The sequence below is a fragment of the Vulpes vulpes genome, chromosome 15, assembly GCF_048418805.1.
Source record: "Vulpes vulpes isolate BD-2025 chromosome 15, VulVul3, whole genome shotgun sequence".
Taxonomy (NCBI): Eukaryota; Metazoa; Chordata; class Mammalia; order Carnivora; family Canidae; genus Vulpes; species Vulpes vulpes.
This window is the reverse complement of record NC_132794.1, coordinates 104,780,917-104,793,869: the sequence shown is the minus strand read 5'-3', so window position 1 is coordinate 104,793,869 and position 12,953 is coordinate 104,780,917. Positions and strand designations below refer to the sequence as shown.

General features: G+C 42.7%; 1 protein-coding gene across 5 annotated transcripts in view; it reads left to right on the top strand.

The window, feature by feature from the left end:
- The window catches only part of HSPA12A (heat shock protein family A (Hsp70) member 12A), a 161,126-nt gene that overhangs the window by 3,110 nt on the left and 145,063 nt on the right, over positions 1-12,953 (top strand). Inside the window, exons 1-2 of one of the 5 annotated variants that reach the window (XM_072740192.1) lie at positions 8,946-9,555; positions 11,243-11,330. The exons of 1 other annotated variant lie outside the window; for it this stretch is intronic. In XM_072740192.1, the coding sequence (XP_072596293.1) occupies positions 11,243-11,330 (88 nt within the window). In that variant the 5' untranslated portion in view covers positions 8,946-9,555. Of the gene's footprint in view, positions 1-8,945; positions 9,556-9,625; positions 9,849-10,989; positions 11,037-11,242; positions 11,331-12,953 lie in introns of those variants that run through there. 3 more of the 5 variants (XM_025994044.2, XM_025994055.2, XM_025994036.2) reach the window with 3 other exon arrangements.

The window sequence follows — 12,953 nt, the reverse complement described above, 5'->3', positions numbered from 1 at the left end:
AGTAGTATCTGATTTTCCTAAAATGAATGTACTACTTGTATGACTTTGAACAATGACATTAAAATATTTGAAGGAAGAATATCAAGTCACATTAAAGATTGAGATTAAAGAAGAATTAAAGACTGACAAAAATCATTAAGAACACAGTTGTTTCCTTATAGAATCATCCCATTCTCTTAAAAATAAAACTACATGTGGGCCAAATAAGTAGCTAAAACTACCATCGTTGTTTACTTCTGTCATTCAGCCCATCGAAAAATATTTATTGAATGTCTGCCATGTGCCAGATACTGCTCTGGGCACTGAGAACAGCTGTGAATAAAATAGGTAACATTTCTTCCCTTTATGGCACTTAAGTTCTCGTGGCCCTTGATCCTAGCACTTATATCCTGGTGAGCCTTCAGGACAATAAACTGCATTAAGAGACGTGAAAGCATTTTGAAAAGTTGGTATGCTAGGGGTTTATTAACATCCTATTAGTGTTGACAGACCCAGATGAAATAAAATGACTTTTCATGACTATTTCAATTTTCTTATTTTCTATAGCTATTAGAAGCACTGGGTTTTAGCTGTAAAATATATTCATGTGCATGACTACTGTATACATACTTCTCACATTCCTTGTTTTAGTACCTTAGTGACTGTACTTCCATTTCATATTGAGACCGAATGTCCAGGGGTGCTCACAGAGCATCAGAGCTTGAAAGGCTTTGAGTGCTGCTAACCCTAAAAGTATAAACAGGGGTTTTATACCTATAAACAGGTGTGAGTAGGGGGGAAGAAAAAGAAAGGAAGGAAAATCAGAGGAAAGTCTCAGGGGATAAAGAAAGTTTTGGAACATATCCCGGGAGGGAGGATGGGACTATACTCTCCTCCTTTAGAGCGAGGACACAGACATGACTATTGGCTTCCCATGGGTGGGGTGCCAGCAGTGGAAGAGATGTATGGTGTAGGATAAGGGCTGTTTGAGGATTAGAAGACAGATTGAAGTCCCAGCTTTCCCCCAAATCTAGATCTCATCAATCAGTGTTTCCTAAGCTTTTTGAATATGAAGATTCCTTTTTAACAACAAAAAATTGAGGAAACCGCCCCTTCCATGCAATAGTGGTTATAAGCAGTGAAGATAAATTCAGTAGTATGTCTGGAGCAATTGTATTTCATTCATGTAAACTCCATCCATACAAGAAAGAATACACATATAGGCGAGCCTCTCTCCAGTGTCAGGTGTGTGTCTGGTGAACATTTGGCATGGTGAGCCCCTTGCCCACAGTGTGTGGGCTTCTCAGGAACCTCCACTGAGAACCATAGAACCAGGCCTGTCCATCCTAGACCTCAGTTGTTTTGTAGCTCTGATCCAAGAGAAAACATCGGGACATATTAGCCTAGTCCTATCTGCTAAATGAAGGCCCTTCATGGAGGAAATCATTCTTCAGTCTGCATTTCAAAAAGGATTTCTAAGCCATGTCAGACGTTTCCTAAATGAATGAGGATAAAGAAAAATATATTTGTTCATTTTCTGTTAATCCTTTCCAACACCTTTATATAAATTGGAACTTGTTTGCCATGACTTTAATGTTCAGAAGTGATTGTTTAGATGTAATTTTGGGGTTGCTATCAAGTGCTTGTTAATTCTTGCCTGCATTTGCCATCTGTGTTGAATATCATTTTTCATAGGGAACTAATGAACATGATTGCAGGTGCCTTTAATCATAGAATCATAGAAACCGGAGATAGAATAGATGGAAATGTTGCCTTTTCCCCATCTAGAAAATGGGATTAATAATGTTACCCCTCCTCGCCCAGTTGTCATGAATGAGAAATAGGATTGCCAAGCTAATTGCAATATAAAGAGCTATAAATTAAATACTAAGTAAGAGAGTAGGAATGATTTGACTAATAATAAAATGTTTTTTGTAATTTGATTTTTTTCATTACCGATGTCTCCCAGCAGTAGTCATTACCCCTGTGCTAGAAATAACAACAAAAACCAGGGCAGCAACTACATTGATGGAGAACTTTTGTCTGCCTGGGGTTTTTCTTATATCTGCAAAGCATTGAATCTGCAAAGCAACCACAAAAGGTAAGCAATTGGCCTGAAGGAAGTGACATAGTTAGCAAATGCTGGAGATGGAATTTGAACCCAGATCCAGAGGACTCCAGTGCTCATGCATTTACACCCCATCTCCACTCCCCATCCTGCCCTGCCATGCTCCACTACCTCAATCTTGTAGAGATTGAACCTAGAAATCTTGTAGTCAGATCCATCTGTCTCATGTCAGCAATTGCTAGGCTCTTGGCCATCCTTCCTGGAGAAGCCAGTTGAGTTGCTCACACTGAGATCTTGGAGAAAGAAGCCTGGGTAGATGGTATTAATCTCTTGATCACTGGTTCTCAATCTAAGCTGCACATTAGAATCACTTGGGGATTCTACTAGATTCTGGTTGAATATGAGCACCGTTAGAATTTAAGCACCATGAAAAGGAGGGTTATCTATTCACTGCTGTAGTATCAAAAATATATTGATACTGGGGCCCTATCCCAGATCTATTAAATCGGAATCTTCAGGGGTGGGGCTCACACAGGTGTTTTTTAAATATGTGATATTAATATGCAGCCAAATATTCTGCTAAGAGATTTCTTTGAGGATCATGTCAGAAAGAGAATGGGTAAGGCTTCACACAGGAATGCTTTAATAGTGGACAGAGCCAAGAAGGCCTGGAAATGTTGGGCCTTGGAACCAGACCATATGTGTTCAAGCCCTGGTTCTTCCAGTTCCTAGCTGTGTGACCTTGTGCATGTTACTTGACCTCTCTGAGCCCATTTGTTCATCAACTGATACTTTCAATTTCGTAGTATTGCTATTGGATTAAACTTGAAAATCCATGGAAACTTCTTCCCACTATGTCTAACAAAGAATAAATGATGTCATTATTACCAAAGAAATTAAGGAGAAGGAAAATAACATTTTTAGAGTTTTGCAGTATTTATCTTAAAACCTTTATTTAGCTTTGTACAGAAATTCAGGTGGAATTGAATTGAATTAAATGATAAGGGAGCCCCTCCCCCCTTTAAAACAGTATTAGTGACCTTTTGAGATAATCAGACCTCCTGGTAATCTATCACTTTTGTTTTAACCTTTACCATTTGTGCAAAATTATATAGTTGATGCATTATTTCTCTCTTGTTTCCCAAAGAAAGCAGAAAGCCGGAGCCGTGGTTGTAATGTGAGTGCTCAAAGCTGGCATCCTGTCAAAGGCTGTTTTAGATCTAGCCTTCCGGTCATTTGTTCAGAGGGCTTTGACACTGAAGACCAAAAGATACTGTGGGAGATGCTATTGCTGGCAGTTTAATTGGCATTTTTCAGGATATAGACACACAGTTTCTATATAGGCAGAATGAAACTGGAAGTAGGGCAGTTATCCAGTGAGTTTAGACATTAAAAAGAAAGGGGGAAAATCAGGCAAAAGAAATTCTTTAAAGCAAGCTATTTTGCCATTTTAAAATAGATACTTTTCTAACTTTGTAGAAGTAGATACAACCTAAGAGGATTTCTGTGACATAATTATGGGGTTAATAAAGCAAAATGAACACATATGAAATATCCTACAAAGGCCAGGCTTTCTAATTTGTACTTCTTCTCTTAATATAAAAGTAGCAAAATAAATATCGTAATTGTGTTTATTGTGAATGAAGAAAACGTTAAACATCTTTCCCACAGAGGGGGCAGCAAAGAAGAAAAAGAGGAGAAATCTCAGTTAAGAGGACCAGTTAGATGTTTTATCAAGTTATAGCTGAAAATGTTTTCTCTGTAACTGCTGCAAACATTGATCTGGTTTGTTTCCTGGCCCTGAGAGTGGTGTGCCCAACTATTTTGTTGTTGCGCTTGAATGAGAGCCAATAAATTGTTTGACTTTTGTAATTAAACTTAAGAACTTGATTGAAGGGGATTTTAGCTTCCCTGAAAATGTACTTTAAGTTAATCTGCTTAAGGGGAATTATCTATTTCTTATTAGTGAAATCAAAACACTCTGTGCCTTTCTAACTGATGATTTCTATGGGCCTGGTCATGAATCTTATGGTCATGTTAAACATCAAATATTATTTGAGGGATTTAAAAAATTCAGTTGTCAAAAATTTAGGACTTGACCTTTGATATTTGTTGTTGACAAAATGTAGAGTCATATTTGTTTTCTTTTTCTTCCTTGATTTGCCTTTTTTTGGGTCCTGCTTCAGACATCTGAGAATTTTTATTCCTTGAAATAAAATCTTTTAAAATTAAAAAAAAGTTGTAGTCATAGATGCAGACGGGAATGATTTCTTTTGCGGGAGTAATTTAAAAAAAATTGTAGTCATAGATGTAGATGAGGCTTATTTCTTTGGGGGGAGTAATTTTGGGGAGGAAATTCCCAGGAATTTTTAGCAAAAGCATTTTAGGCAAATTTCTCAGTATTGATTTGATTTAATTGCATCACTTTTATATGTGACAATTATATGTAAGTTACTATCATTGGGGCCCAAAATTATTTAATTATTTAAGGTGACATTTGTGAATGCATCTCTAATGCCAGTCTAATGTGTTAAGCTTCTGTGTAATTAAAAAAAAATACACAGCATTGTATGTTAACAAGGGACAGTGGATCCTGTTTTTAGTTAAATACCATTATTATATTTTGTGATTGTACATTCAAAACTTGAAGTGGATACTGTAGAAGTTAAAGAAGTAATGATCAGAATTAGTTTCTCAGAAAAATGTTTTCATTAACACTTAAGGAGAGATGTGGTCAGGATGAAAGGCTAAAATGTTATTTCTAATGTGGAAATAATTTTAACATATTTTTAATGATGCCTGTCTTCTTCTTGGGCTACAGTCAGCATAACCATCTTTAAATGCTACAGTTTGGGGATAGGAAAAGGAAAGCACGAGAGAATCTAACACAGTCATGCTCAGGAATTAAGAGTGCTGGGTATGAGAATGATTCTGTGTGAAGGCACTTCCGTGTGAAATAAAAAATTGAGGCAAAGTGAGGTTGGAATAGAAGTATCTGGGTGCCTGCCCTGGCCTTCTTTTCTTTTTGTGTGTATAGAGATACGGCCAAAGAAAGCAACATGGGTCACCAAGGATCCAGTCTCTGCCACTGCCCTTGTCAGAACTGGCCAGACTCCCAGGAGGAGGAGCCCTTGCACAACAGCTGCTGTTAGACTGTTGTAAAAATCTGAGTTGATTTATGAACAACCGGGTAATTTAAAATATCCCTGCACCATTGTAGGTAACCTTCTATCCCAAAGTTCATGGCCAAATATTTGCACTCTAGCATTAGAACCACTATGGGAATTTGAAAGTAGAGAGGACCGTGTAACGAACTCACAAGGTAGAGAATTTCACAGCAAGAGCCTCTCAGTTAACATGAAGTCTCTGTGCCTTCTAGAGAAGTCTTCTACTTCTACAGTATTAAAGGTAGACTTCCTGTTTGAGAGCACTAGTAACAGATTTCTTTTGGATGTAAAAATTCTTCCATGCCAACAGTTGTTGGAACTTTTATTAACTTGTGGGTCTGACCTAAACTTTGGTGGTCTCATCATTAAACAAGTTGCTTTCTTCTTTCTTGATAGCAAAGCTGATGGTATACAAGGGGGGAAAGTTAGGCTCCTGTGTTGATTTTGAGGATACAACATCAAAGACTGTCTTTTAGAAGGCAAGAATCAAAGACTACGTTTTGTAGAATAAGGACAAAAAACAACTCTTAAAGTATGATGTTTGGATCAATTAAAAATGTGTGGCTATCAGTTTATAAGCTTTAAGATGTATATTTTCCCTTGTATCATTATTTATTACTTTCCTGAAAATCCAGGCATTCTGAATTCTTAACTAAGGCCATAGCAGGAAAAATGTACGGTCAGTTAATATTTTTTTTGTATATTTCTTATAAAGCAGCTATTGTTGGAAATAAAATAGGCTTCTTGAGACAGTTATAAATCTGTAAAAGCAAGAAATGCAATCAAAATGAGGCATTGACAATTTAAAGATCTTTTCATTTGTTTTTGCAATAGACTTTATGTCCAAGTATTATTTGTTATATGAGAATAGAAGAAATCACCACGTGTTTTTTTTTTTAACTAAAAATAATCATTTTTACCTTCCCTTGTGTATGTTGTCTGGGTTTGGTTCTAACCCACTAGGGGTGTGCCTTGAACTTTTCACACTCTTTCCAAGCCCTAGTGCTAAGAAACAAACGTGATGCTACTTGGCACAAAATTTGGCTCTGGCTGGTGGATCAGAAAATGTCACATACATGCATCTCTGCTCTCTGGGGTGAAGGCTCAGCTGCCACATCAGGATCAGCCCCTGTGATTACTGTGGTTATGAGCAACTCCCCCTCACTCTCCAAATTTAGACTGCAGGATATACACCTCACACCAGCCTATCTCGTCTATTTTTCACAAGATACGTAGGTAAAAACGTAAGGTTTTTAATGGTTGGTGTCTACAACTAGTCCTTTGGGTTGGTCTTACGTGCGTTGATTACTCAAGGGCATCTGTCTCAGTTGGATATTTTAAAATAAGCTGGACTCTGGAAGGCTTGGATTGGAAGAAAGGGGCTGTGATCCTGCATCACACAAACTGGAGAGAAACCGTATGGTAACGCTTCTTTGGCTACTTAGTGCATTCTGACTGTTGAAAGACAAGGCAACTTGGCAGCATGTAATTCTAAGAAAATTGTAAGAAACAAAATAGAACCAAGCTCCTCGTGGGGGTGGGGGGCGAAGTCTGTGCTCACATAGCTTCGGTGTTGTCTGGCGGCATCACAAACACTGTAGGTGCAGTGTTGATTTAGGATGAGCCCGTGCATTCTGCCGAGGAATGAGATAGCAAAATCTTTTTCTTCCCTTAGCCAGTGGTTCTATGTTAATTCAGGAGCTATAAAGCAGATTTTAAACTGACATCATTTTCTAACTGGGAAGGAAGTGCACCTTACAGCTGGAATACAAACATCGCAACAGGTACTATTTATTGTCCATCAGCTTGATGTGAACTTTTTATTTGAGTATAAAGGATCTTAACATTTCAGTGGATGCATGTCAGTAGCAGGTGTAAACACTAAACAAATAAAGGGCTCAGGCTGAAATACCTGTGGCTCTCACTACATAGGTAAATATACAGGACCTGATTATGAAGAATGTTAGCTTTTACCCTAGAGAACAAACATATTTTAGCCTTGGGATATAACTCTCATTGCCGTGTGAACATATCATCAGTCAGGTGTGCAGACACAGACATGATGCAGCGTTTTAAAATATAGTCTTTTATTTTTAAACACATGCCCAACATCTTGACAAACCCTATTTAGTGTGAAGGTCAAATGCACGTAACCCAAAGCTAATTAATTTCTACCTTGTGGAGTCAGGTGGTTTCAAATGTGCAGCAAGGACCCACGTGAGCAATGAGATGTGAATCCCCATTTTGTTGTCTCTGAACTTTGGAATTCTATCCAGACCTTTTACATCACGTACGGATACATGAAAAAGGAGGATGTAGAAGCGAAACCAGTCCTGGGGCTGCTGTCAGCTTTGACGCTGGTTCCACTGACCGCCTGCTTTGTTGACCTGTTTTTGTCCCCTTCATATGTTCTTTCTCCCCCCTCCAGAAATATGGTGAAACGGTGTTCACACCGTCCACCCAGTCTCACTCTGGGAGTTCATGCGGAGGACAGCAGCCTGAGCACCAGCAGCAGGCCACCACCTTCCCCACATTCCTGCCTCCTGGGCCATCTTTTGCAAGGGGGTTTGGGATTCTAGCCCTAGAGGATCCAGGCTCCTCGGTTGTGGCTGCAGGGACTTAACCCATTCTTACTCTGTCTTGACCGCCTGTCTAATAGGCAAAGCTGTTAGAAATAGCTCTGTGGTCATATTTACTGCTTATTTGTTTCCATTGTAGGAATCATCTTTATAGATAAAAAAAAAAAATCATAGAGCCAGCCATGACTTTTGGGTCATTTAGTTCCATGCCCTCCTTTTACACACACACACACAGACACACACACATCTTCATATAATCAGATAGAAAAACCTTTAGTTGCTGCTGAAAAGCTGTCAACGTAATTCTTCTATTCAGGAATCAATTTATTTAATGGACTTAAAGATTTTTAAAAATTCTCTTCATTATGGATAAAGGAAGAATACCCTTTATGATACATGGTTATTTTGGTATAATATGTGTAATTGCCCCAACTGAATGTCAGGCATATTCTGACAATATTACAAGATTTAAAAATCTACAGTCCCAAATTCCTAAATTCCAAGGAAAAAGTGCTGCCCCTGTTTACAGTTGTGGAACTTGTACCATGGCCTCTCAGAGGGTTAGCTGTAAAAAGTTCTATGGCTTTCTTCAGATTTATAATTTTCAGTGGCCTTTTTGTAGCTGTGGTTCTCTATACTCCAGTTTGTGGAGTAAGGAGGCAGATGTTTTCGCCTCCTTATAAAGTGCAGTAATAAGCATGTCCACTGCCCTTACTTCATCAGCTACGAAAAATATTCATGGTTCATCTGGCTGGAAGGTGATTCACCTGCAGCTTTGTTCCCGGAACTAGTAACACGCCAGCATCTCATTTAGCAAGTGGTGCTTCTCACCAATTAAACTGAAAAAGAAAAAAAAAAAAAAGTCTCTCTCTCTCTTATTCAGATGCAGACTTAGGCTTTCACCTGTCAGAGGAAACTGAAACCGTCACCAACCACTGTTTATTTTGCTGGCAGGTTCATGCCTACGACAAAGTGTTGTTTTTTTTTTTTTTTTCTCCTCCAGGTGAATTTACTCCCCACGTTGGCGTGGCGATGACTAATAAAGTATTTATGAAAACTCAAGTGTGTGGTCCCCATTCCCACAGTGTGTCACTGCTGCCGCCAAGTGACAGACCCGAAAAGGAGAAAGAAATCAGCACATCTTAGACAATTAGAGCATCGATTGGACTTTGCAGGACCAAGGCCCCCACTCCCTTCTAGACAAAGATACCTTCTTTTTCTATGATGGGAACCAGGCCGCTCTTCTCTCCTAAATCACACTTGACCCATGTAGCCATCCCTCCGAATTCCAGGGCTTCTGAGAAAAGAATGGCAGGGCAATTAAAGAAAAATAAAGTCTATCCTCTGGACGAGCTCCATCTGATTCTAGGGTTCGAAGGGAGTTTTTAGTTTAGTTTGGTTCATTGTCCACAGTCGCCCACAAAATCATACCGTGCTGCTGGAGGGAAAAGGCTCAGTCCTCAAAATCAATTAGGCGCCCGGGAGGACTTGCGGCTCTCGGGGGGACCCGCGGGCGCCCGGAGACCTCTGCAAAGACCGTCCCCTTGAGCCACCTCGCTCCGGAACCGGGGCTAAGAGCTTTTCAATTGCTGTGACATTTTCAGCCAGGCAAGGGAGCGGTGGTGGCGGAGCAGTGTTTTCCAGGCAATTACTTTATATTTTCAACGGAGCGATTCCCTGTCCAGGAAGGAGCGAAAGCGATCAAGTGAAATCATTAGAGGGAGAAAGAGCGAGCGGGAGAAGGGATTCATCTCATTAGCAGGTGCGGGCGCCGCGGGCTCCGGGGGGGGGGGGGGGGGGGGGGGGGAGGGGCGGCGGCGCGCGGTGTCACTGGCCCTTTAAGACCGAGGCCCGGCCGCCGCCGCCGCCGCCGCCGCCGCCGCCGCCCCCGCCCCCGGAGCTGTTGACAGGTCTGAACCTCCCTCGCAGCCCATTGTGGCCGCAGTAGGAGGCACCTGCAGAAAATGTGCCAAAACCAGGCGGGGAGCAAGAGCTTTTCAATAAGCTCCGCAGCTGGAGAGGAGAGGCAACGCCAAACAAGCGGGCGCCGACCAGGCATGTGATGGGGAAAGGGGTCAAACCCAGACACCTCCTATCGGCTTTCTGAGCGCTCCGAGCGCCGTTCGGTTCAATTTGCTGACACCTTCTAGCTGGCTTTTCCCTATTTGCTTAATATGCGGAGGTATTTAGCTTAAAAGCACTAAATACTCCATCACGGAGGAGCTCTTCTCTCCCTTTCCCATTTACTGTTATTAAGGACGTTTCCCGGTATTTTCTCTCTCTTTCTGCCCCAAACGAAGATTGTTTGCTTTTGCTTCTCTCTCTCTCTCTCTCCCTCTGTGTGTGTGTGCGCCTCGTGGCTCCCTAGCAGGCCTCCGCCACCCCCATGCAGCCTTCGGCCTGGTTTCACTCGTTTCTTTTCTTTTTTTTTTTTTTTAAAGATTATATTTATTTATTCATGAGACACACACAGAGAGAGAGAGAGAGAGAGGCAGAGACACAGGCAGAGGGAGAAGCAGGCTCCTCGCAGGGAGCCCGCCGCAGGACTCGAACCCAGGTCTCCAGGATCACGCCCCGGGCTGAAGGTGGCGCTAAGCCCCTGAGCCGCCCCGGGCTGCCCTCGCTCTCGCTCGTTTCTCTAATTCAGGGGCAAGCCCAGCTCTCCGGATTTGGGGTCTGGGCTGCCTTCGTAAAGCACACATCCCCCCACCACCCCCACCCCCCTGCACTGCATCTGGACGCAGCAAACCTTTGTGGGGCATCGTCCCCACGACTGTCCTCGGGGCTTCTGAAAATGCAGAGGTAGACAAACGTGCTTCCCCTCTCCTACTGCTGAGGATCCAGCAGAGAGGCCAAGGGGCTCCCATGACCGTGGGTTTTAGGAGTTCGTCTTGCACCCCTGCACTTTCCTTTGTGGTACTTACAGCCCCTGGGAGAATGAGCGGGAGTGGAGGTGAAGGGGGGGGACCTGGGATGTGCCGGTGGTGGTGGAGTGGCTTTGTCCAGCTCGCCTTGAGGAGCAAGACGGCAGATTCTCACTAAGCTGGGGACCTGGTATAGCGCCTCAATTTTGGCAGCTCTAAAATGTCTGGAAATCCTTACTTTTACGTGGGGCTCGCCGGTTCACATGGTATTTCCATCTACTCTGTTTTCCTCACAGGAGGTACTGAGGCATTATCTCTGTCTTACAGATGAGAGCACCAGGGCCACCCCCCTTGTCCAGGGCCACACAACCAGTAGGTGGTAAGTGCAGAGGCCCTCCAGGAACCCAGCCCGTGTGCTGCCCACCTGTGCCTTTGCTTCCCTTCTACTCTGTGAGGCCTCATCCAGCTGTTACCCAGCACACACACACACACACACACACACACACACACACACACTTTGGAGCAGCTCATTAACAGATGGACACAGTGACATTTTCACAGTGAAACTCTTTTCCCCTCCTACAGATGGACAGTGTCGGCATGTACGGACTCTGTGGGTGTACAGCAAAGAGCAAAATGAAGTGTGATTCCAGGTGGGAAATACCAGCTTCAGGTAGGAAACAAACTGATTTGCGTAAGTACCAACCTTAGCATCGGGGAAGTCCTCACCCCGCCACCCCCAACCCTGAGATTTCATTCCTTTGGAGAAGGACGAGGTACAGTGAGACTGAAGCACACACAAGATATTTGCTAAATCATTGCAGGAACATCTGCTTATTCCGAGTGCTAACGAGTGAGTGGGAAGAGGTACCAGAGAAAGAATATTTCAGAAGCACCCTTGAGTCTGGGAAATGAGATTGTTTCCCAGCTCCTCGAAGCCCGGAATGGGCGATGGTTGACATCTACACTCACAGGCCCAGCTCCAGGAGAGGGACCTGGCTGAGCTCACTCCTGTCCCCACCCTGCCCTGCCTTGCTGGGGGCTTGTGCGTGTTCAGGCCTATGCTGAGGCTGGAAGAGATGGTCTCTCGATCCTCCAAGCTTGTTTATGCTTTAACATGTCTCTCCCCGCAGAGGACCAGTCCTCTTCCTTCTTCCCCAGCGCCTCCCTCCAATTCTGGAGGAAACAAGTGGACTATTCATGTAAAAAGAGAAAGAGTGAGCTGGGGGGGGGGGGGGGGATGGAGGGGGGGATGCCACCGACAAACTCCATTGAAAGCCACTGGCTGTTCATTTACATTCACACTTTTTAAAAATGTTAACTAATGATGTTAAATGGTTTGCCAAAGGTCCTGGCAGGTCAGTTGTAGAAGTGTCATTTCTGCCTAATTAGGGCTCTTGTGGCTGTCCGGGGCCTCCCAGTGCAACTGGTGACAAGCCGAGAGCTGACAGCTTCAATTGGTGCCAATAGGAAGGTTGGACCGGTCATGTTTTCCAACTCAGCCAGGTGTTTGCTGAATGGGGGAGGGGGCCTGGGGAGATCTGAGCGCTTCCATGATCCGTCTTCTTTCACGGCTGCCTGGCAAGTCCTCTCCCTTTGCCTGTCTTGTCTTGTGTCAAGGTCAAGAATGGGCTTTGCTAAATCAGCAATTTGGGTTATCTCTGGGAGGTCATTAGCAATCCCCGGCCCAGACATTTCAAGTGGTCTCAGGCCCCAGATGCGAGGTTTTTTTTTTTTTTTTCCTCCCTAAAATCGGAAAGTAGGAAAAGGAAAGTTTTAAGTAAAAAAAAAACAAAACAAAAAAACCACATACAAAAACAACAGTAGGAAGAAAACAGAACAGACCAAAAAGGCCCCAGAAAGCTCTGCATAGCCATCAGAGTGTTAAGCCTCTGAAGACGCTCATAATAATACACTTGCTTGACAAGAAAACAGCTAAAGCATCCTGATCAATGCTTTGAATGTTTTAAAGGGCAGCCAGTGATGAAGAAGAAATCCTCTGATGTGCAGCTGGATACAGAGTACCTGTCACATAGTAGGTGTTCAACAAACAGGTTATTGCTTATTTGATCTTTCAAGAGAGAAATGTTTGAAAAACAGAGAGCAATTGATAGAGATCCTGCTCTTTTTCACACTACTTTGATTATTCCCACAATGCTCTTTGAGTTTCTCAGTTGACCACTAAATACATGCTAAGCTGGAATGCCACGTGAGAGGTTAATACAACTATTTTATTTTTTGTTATTTTTTAGATTTATTTTTTTAACAACTTAAGCTGCAGCAGCCAGCACCTCCC